The sequence below is a fragment of the Anguilla anguilla genome, chromosome 18, assembly GCF_013347855.1.
Source record: "Anguilla anguilla isolate fAngAng1 chromosome 18, fAngAng1.pri, whole genome shotgun sequence".
In the NCBI taxonomy this organism is placed as follows: Eukaryota; Metazoa; Chordata; class Actinopteri; order Anguilliformes; family Anguillidae; genus Anguilla; species Anguilla anguilla.
In genome coordinates, this window is record NC_049218.1 from 7686967 (window position 1) to 7695174 (window position 8208).

At 38.2% G+C, this 8208-nt stretch overlaps 1 protein-coding gene across 1 annotated transcript; it reads right to left on the reverse strand.

Annotated features, from left to right (window-relative positions):
• Positions 1-785: 785 nt before the first annotated feature.
• ppa1b (inorganic pyrophosphatase 1b) lies at positions 786-8163 on the reverse strand. The gene is made up of 11 exons (XM_035400481.1): positions 7968-8163; positions 6831-6895; positions 6162-6215; positions 5539-5658; positions 4606-4692; positions 3843-3969; positions 3615-3742; positions 2389-2474; positions 2057-2132; positions 1752-1791; positions 786-1096 (listed from the first exon to the last, which is right to left on the reverse strand). Exons 1-11 carry the CDS (start codon positions 8026-8028, stop codon positions 1065-1067), a joined length of 876 nt encoding a protein of 291 aa, XP_035256372.1. The 5' UTR covers positions 8029-8163; the 3' UTR covers positions 786-1064.
• Between the last annotated feature and the right edge of the window lie 45 nt (positions 8164-8208).

An 8208-nucleotide genomic window follows, 5' to 3' on the forward strand; every position in this document is an offset into this window, starting at 1 on the left:
AAGATTCTCCAAAGGCCTTATAATGCACTGAAATAGAATCATATGCCCTGATTTGAATAAATCTGGTTCAGTAATAAGACAAATCAGAATAAGAGTGCATAAATAGTTTTTTATTTGGAATTTTCCACCATGCTGGTTACTGAAAGCAGTTTTTCTTTGTGGCTTCTAAGGGTCAGCTTCACACTTGTGCGTACAGCAGCAGTACATGCCATAAGCATTACTGTAGTGATAAACACCGAGCACACATGTGAACCTTAAGATAAATATAATTATATTTATATATAAATATATTTGTAAATATATTTATTGAAAAATGAATATTCAATAAATATATTGAACACTGAACTAATAGGCATGAAAAATCACAAGTGTAAGGTGTTTTTGGAATGCAAGTTATTTTCAGAGGGGCTGACCATGAATCCCTCAGCCCACTCCAACAACTACTTTACCCTTGTTAAACTAGTACAATTTGCCTACAGAGTACAGCAAAAGGTTTATTCTGTCAGGTTTTTTTTTCTCTAGTACACATGACCCTAAGTACCTTTTTACTTACAGAAGCACATTGGAACAGCTGGAGTCAAAAGTGCTCATGTGCGACTGTGCTTGTCTATGTGTGTAACTGTGCTGGTGTGTGTGTGCGTCTCGACTGCGCTTTTGAAAGTCCCTGTGTTCTTGAATGTATATGACTGTGCTGCTGTGCTCAAGTACACGTCTCCCACTGCTTTGTAATTCACTGTAAAAGGTTTGGGGAATCATGGACAAATCTGAATTGATGCGACTCAAACTCTCATAAACAGAAATTATTTTATTAAAGCAGCCATTTAAGACCACTGCCTACTTGTAGCTCAGCTGCCTATTACACAAGTTCAATGGCACATACATTTAAATTAATTTGCCATGCAATGATTCCTACCTATCATTTTGTTCTAGTTTTTGTTCTGTTTTTTTTTCGCAAACACACCCCATAGTGATTTCTGAGTTCTATTGTTTTCCGGGGGTTTCAAGTACGTGTTCTAAACAGGTGCCTCAAATCCTGGTCCACCTTGGAGGTACTCTTCTCAAGATTAGTTCTTCCCACAATAGAACCATTTGTCAACTGCAAATAAAAATGACAAGAATAAAAAAAAATTCAGCCTTTTTGGAGCAGGTATTATCACTAAAAACACCATACAAATCACAACAAACATAAAAATGTCAAATCTTTCTGCCATTTAAAGAAAATTTTCTTTCTTATTCATACAGGCAAATCCCACTGAGATAGAAATCTGTTTTTCTAAGGAGTCCCCTGACCAAACAACAATACCCTAAAATTTTCAATACCAAAAAAAAGGTTGAATGCCATTCAACTTTGGAATCATTCAAATACTTTAAAGCTCACAGTCAGGAGCTCACAGATTACAGCGATTTTATGTTTAAAGGGATAGTTTGCCATTTTTGACATCTAGCCCCATTCATGACTCATCCATGAGGCTGCTGACCGAAAGGGAACATTTCCACATCAGTCCAGCCAGTTTGCTGGCCATAATTCTCGGTAGAAGCTGCTTAGTTTAGAGGAGTGATACTTGGCCGTACAATAATTTTATTTCAACATAATGAAACGGCTCAAAATTGCAATTATAGATTGCTGTGGGATTCTGTTCGCTGAAGGTACACAATAGAGTTGAAAATAGGGCTAGATGTTCAAACTATCCTTTTAAAACTCTGGGTTTGCCAGCTAAATGGCTGTGTCAAGTAAAATGTTTGTTACACACCTGTGCAAGGAATGGGCTCTTCATTTCCACAAGGACATGTCTACAAATATGAGAAAAGGAATTTACGAATTGTACGTTATTAGTTATTCCTGCAAGAACGAGGCAAGAGAGGGGCACAAGATATCCACCCCAAGCACTAATCACAAATCAGGGGTTCAGTGCAAACAACAGCTTAGAAAAAAAAGAAACCACGAGTCACGGCACTTTGTATTGAAGCAGGTAAGTACACGCCGCAGATTAGCCGTTCATTAAACCTGTTCTTCAACAACATGTAAACAAGTTCGAAATAAGAGCGGAGTACTCACTGCCCCAACAACTGCCTTGGCATCCCCTTCCGAGCAGAAGTGCGGACTGTCTCCCCCCGAGATGCAGGTGTTTTTGCTGAAAAAATAAAAATAAGCTGCCCTCAGTCGCGAAAGCCTCTCCCACCCCCACGTCAATCAACTAAAATGTGTTTCAGTGGATTCTCCCCATCCCCTTCTCCTAAATTTTGAACACACACACACACACACACACACACATCCACATCCACACCCACTTAGGAGAAGTATATTACCAGGACACAAGAACTCCCTGGCTTCAATTTCTTAAACAGTTTGTAAATGTAAATTAAGTGGGTTGGTCCACACTCCCTCACCAGTTCAGCCCTCCAGCATTGGTCTGTTTGGATACGAGGGCTTTCCAAAAGCCATGGGTGGTCTTGATGGTTTCAATGGCAAAGTCCTGCAAGGGGGAAGGGAAAGAAAACATAAACATGCAGCTCCTCTGATGAACTAGGCCAGCAGATCCAGAGTCTGAGGAAACCAAAGACTCAATCCCAAATGAACAAAGATTAAACTATTAATGTGAGTCAATCCTTTCAATTAATTAAAGTTCCAGTTTACTTTCAATGGGCAGACTGAAAATAAACGGATTTCAGTTTATTGCTCAGTGCAACAGTGACCAAATATACCAGTACATTATTATTTCTAAGTTAGAAAACTCAAGTATTCTGGTCACGATACAGCCCATGTAAGCACTTTCTTCCAAAAAAACCAATGCATTTGCAGGGCTGTCAACGTTAATGTGTTAACTCAAGCATTTCATTTTAATTGCAATTTTAATTACAATGGTTAGAGATAGGATGGTAAATGGGAAATGTGGTCATAGGTCTGCATTTTCAATCTGAAGTTATGTGGACTGACATAGTCAAAATAAAAATGTGATTTATTGCATTTTTAAAAGTTTGGGTTAATCATTAAAAATTAATTGCACAAGTTAACTTCGACAACCCTAAGTTTAAAGCAAAGAAACAAAACAATTCGAGTGATTCACACCCAGTTATTTTTTAAGACTTCATGCATATGGATGAATTACCAGGACATGGCCAATAGCACTGACCAAAGGAAATAAACTGAATATTCAGCTAACAACGTATACAGGAATAAGGCAGAGTTATTGGGATGGCAGGTATGCCATCCTGCCAAGTTACGCCTTGGCGGGGGCATGTTCCTTTTACGACGCTTGTAAATGGCATAGTTGGAATATGGCCCTAACCAGAACAAGGATCGTTATGTAAACGTGGTGAGTGATAATGAGCTTGAGTTGATAAGGATAATGGACTGATTGATAATGCCCCTCAATTCCTTAGCTCTGAGGTTCATATCTCTGAGGTTCTGCAGTATTTCCAGCAACTCCGACACTTTTTGGGAAGTAAAACATTAACTGAATCTTTTTCAAAACTATTTAAAATTTCAAGTATTGCATTCCAATTATAGGTCTGTGTTCCGTTATTCTGACAATTTTGTTAAAAAAAAGGTCTAACACTGCATAGCTTTGACCGGGAAAAAAAAGCATAAACTAATATTTCGGTGAATTTAATACCTTGTCTTTGAACTCTCCGTTGAAGGCAAATTGGTTTTCAGGTTTTCCGTCCGGTACTTTGTACCTTCTAAACCAGTCAACTGTGGCTTCCAGGTAACCTGGCTTCAGCCTTCTGACGTCCCCAATATCTGAGATGGAAACGAAGAAGAATCGCACAAGAGGATGTTAGACTTCACCTCCACTCGACACCACCCGCGTCACATAATTTCAGCCAAAATGGAGTCGTACTGTTATACTCCTTCGCCTCAGGATCTTCGATGTTGATAGCGATGACTTTCCAGTCGGTTTCACCCTCGTCGATCATGGCCAGAACTCCCAGTACCTTTACCTTAATGACTTCTCCACGTGAACACACCTCCAGGTTACAAGCACAAAACAAAACAAAACCAAAAAAAAAAAAAAAAACCCAAGTTGTTCAATTATACCTCTGCTACATATGACAAAAAGTCATTTTTCAGCGAACAATTACAAAAGCTCCATGTCATTACATCGGTTACTATGGAAACTATGGTAACAGCAGCCAGGTTGAGAAGGATTTGTTTCGCAAGGTTAGGCATCAATTACATTTCAGTTCAGTCACTTCAGGAAATGAAGTGAATGGTATTCAAAATGAACTGAGGAATAGCCATAATATTCTGTAGAGATTTTTTTACAATTGATTAAATGAATTTAACTTCATTTCCTACATTGACTGAATTTGCAATAAAAGGACTGACCAAAACCCGGTCATTTAATGGCATAAAAATGTAAGTGATTCACCAAAAAAGATTTTTGGGATGAATGTGTAATAGAACAAACAGGAAAATCACAGCACTAACATGCATTTCAAATATTTAAATGAGGTCTACAGTAAGTGTCCACACTTATTTTTATTATTCCAGCTAACAGTGTTCTGAGCAGTTCTTAACAGGTAGATACAAAATGTTAAAATCAGGAGTGCCACAGAGCACCTTGCGGTTTGGCATTACATAGCAGGGTAAATGCGTGATACCTTTGTGCCGATCTCACACACGTCAATGGGATCGTTGTCGCCGCAGCAACCAGTGTCTCCATCTTTGTGCCCGGGGTCCTCCCAGGTCTGTGGGAGGAAAAACAGCCATTAAAACCACAGCCTTTCCTAAATCACAGAGTGAATGCTTCAAGGGCACTCTGTCAAAAAGGCCAGAACGTTACATCACAGTTAGTCCCATAAGCAGGGACACCAGTTCACCTTGGGCGTGTGAGCCAAAATCATTTCCACTTGCATTACCATCTAAATCCCTGTGAGGGCACTGTAGGCATTGGACTGTCACAATCACCTGACTATTTACACTATTAGTGATCAGCTGTGACCCTCATAAAAGGAATTATTCCACGTAAAACATCAGCTGAGGGGAAGACATGTGACATGGCTTTAATGTCAAAAAGAATAATAGGTTTCTGAGCAACCAGGTGCAACAGTAGCCCCCTGAAAGATGTTATCTTCCTGTGGACATGGTTTACACTATGCACCCCTAAAGAATGACAGAGGACAGTTAAACAACTGACCATGCTCAAATTCAATCACAAAGTTTAAACGTGGCATTAGTGTTTCATTTGAGTCCACCCGTTTTAGCCCTATTTTTATAAGTGTAGCACTGCTGCAAGATATTTAATTTGTCTTTAAAAAAAAAGATTACCGCCCAACACGATAAACATTTCTGCAGCCCACCTGCAATTCTATGCTGAAAACATCAGTTAATCTGATTGGTCTGTTAATGGTGCTTGCTGAAACCTTCAGAGTGTTCTCCAAATACTATTGGCTGCCACTTTTACACCAGATCTCAGCATTTCTTTGAAAATGACCAAAAAAATGACCCCATGGTTTACTGTTAAAGCACATATGACTGCAGTTTAACATTAAAATTGCTTCAAAAGAAATTCAACATAAAAACCGATGACTAACCTGAGGAATTGCTCCGTAGTTCCAGATGTAACCTTTGTGTGGAAAAACATTGGCTACGTAACGCAATTTGCCCTTTTTCACATCTTGCTTCAGTGGGTTTAGGGGGTCTTTTGTGGCAATCTGTAAAAATAAAGATCAAAAAATTCAAATAATACACATCTTTCTTCTCTGAAAGGACCAGGTCTAAGAGGAGAATTGACACAGAAAATGCATTGGCCAAACACCTGGCCAAAGAAAATTTACAAACAATAAAATCCTGTGCTCTACTAAAAAAAACTTGGCAGTAGTATTTTAAAATATAAAATGGAGACATAAGATTGTATCAACAGAATTTAAAATGACAAATTAGAAAATTAATATTCAGAATAAATAAAAGGTTCAGATTACTATTATTAGATCTAATTTTGCTTCTCTACTGCACGTATTGTTTTCTAATCATATCAGCTGAAATCTTATTGGCCAATATTGGTAAGGCAAACATAAGATATGGTTGCTGATACTAGTAAGTCCCAGATTTTATTGTGTGTCTATAGCTAGCATATTATTTATTATATAAATCTACATGAGCATTTCCCTGAGATTTTGGGATTTCATATGGATAACTTTACACAAATATACCATACCTCCATCTTTGCATTTGTCCATCTTGGTACTTCAACAACCATATGGAAGATATTCTGAAGGGTAAAAAAATAATCATAAACCATATTTCATGCAAATGAATCAATGGGCTGTACAGCATGCAGTAAAACATAACAAACTATTCAAATAGCTCTGTACAAATAAACTACTGCTTTTACATTGGAATTAGCTTTGTTAACTCTAAAATGAACGTATTCTTCAGAATGTAAAAAAAGGTTTTAAATCAGGAAATATGGACCCAATTTTCTGTCACATTTTGATATTATCTGCACAACTGGTTTTAACTTACATGTAGAAAGCTACTAAACTGATAAGTTAAATGTTCTCTCACAGATTTCTGCATCCATTGTCAAATGACAACTGGGCAAAGGGGCATCCAATTGCTATAAAGCCCACATATTGGACTAATGAGATAAATGCATCCATTAACACAAATTAAAAACCATCAGACAGATTAATACATCATGGCTTTGCAGTAACACAATGAGGTGCTTGGGCCCAGGTAATGGCTGCTTGCTAGTGTATTTAAGATTACAGTTCAGCCATTTATACGTAAAAAGCAACGTACAAATAAATTAAGAAATTATTCCTACATACACCAATGATTCCTGTTCAAATGCTGCTTTGTGTCACACAGTTGGAAATTTTACCTGTGCTTCATCTGCATACATCGGTATATCATGGAATGGAGAAATGTATTTTCCTTCAGCATTTTCTGCATAATTAGAGAATAAAATTTATTTGCAGTACGTCAGTCAATCCAACCCGCAACACAAACAAAACCAAAAGTCATTCCACCCTGATTGAATCCGTGCCAGCCTTCTATTGTTTCCATTTGCAATCATGCATTCTCTCACGCACATTTCTCATATCTAGTGCACACTTTAATTATAGGTACTTTCCAACCGACCACACCTCTACTGAACCCAGGATTGATTTATTCCTGAGTTTAAATTAAAATAGATACGAGTTTCAACAACGATTCGTTAGTTGTAAGAAGCCAGTTGACAGTTCAGTACTTTTTGCCTGAATTATACGTGTTGACGTGTACCCAGACCTGCTATGTAATGCCTTTGGCCTCATTGCTGCTGGCCAGATTGCGTCATTTAGTTTGTCTTGGGTTTCTATTATAAAACTAGTAGCGCGGATTATGGAGATTGGTCAGCCATAGTATCCTAAAACAAGGGAGGTTATTCGTAAATAGATTCAAGTTGCAAACTCAATTTTGTTGTTTACTTTAATGTAGTTTATGCTTGGCATAGCTACATTCTGAGATATGACTGGACAAGTCCGTAAATTCTGATAATCTTTTACACTGGCTATCTTGTTCTCCTTGGCATGTTGTAGCGTAATTACATTGAGATTAGTTAGCTAATAACCTATAGTTCAACCACCCCGATTAAATTACTCTTTCAACCTAGCCAGCAAGCTATCTGGTTGGATTTGTCAATATTATTTTGCGAATGTAACTTGCTGATGTCTGGCTAGCTTACAGACGTGCTCGTTTATTAATTCAAAGCTAGCCATACGTTTAGCCTAATCGAGTAAACTGGCTGTCCCTGCAAACAAGCCTTAAAACTCTGCGTTTGATATGTGCGAGGATGTGTATCTAATCCAGCTACAAGATTAGGTCCGGAGCGAAGGTTAGCTAGTTAACAACACACGTGGAAGGAAGCGGCCCGAATGAATCGCCTTCGGAAAGAAATGTATCCAACGTCAGCCTGCTCAGTGATAACTATATCGTTAACTCACAACCGCGGTTGTGCAGAAAATAAAACTGGACTTACTGAAAAATACTCTGTAATTCGACGTGTTGGGGTTTCCTCTCTCTTCAGTTGTGAAACTCATTTTTATTGTGGTAATTTGTGCAATGCCTCAAAGAACAGTGCAACCGGATTTTAAGAGCTATGTGTCAATGAAGTACCGTAAAATTCGCACTAAGTACGCGCAATTCTCCACCACTTAAAGAAGGCGTGTCTTCTTTTCTTCTTTTACTTTTTGATTATGAGACTCCGCCAGGCTGGTGCG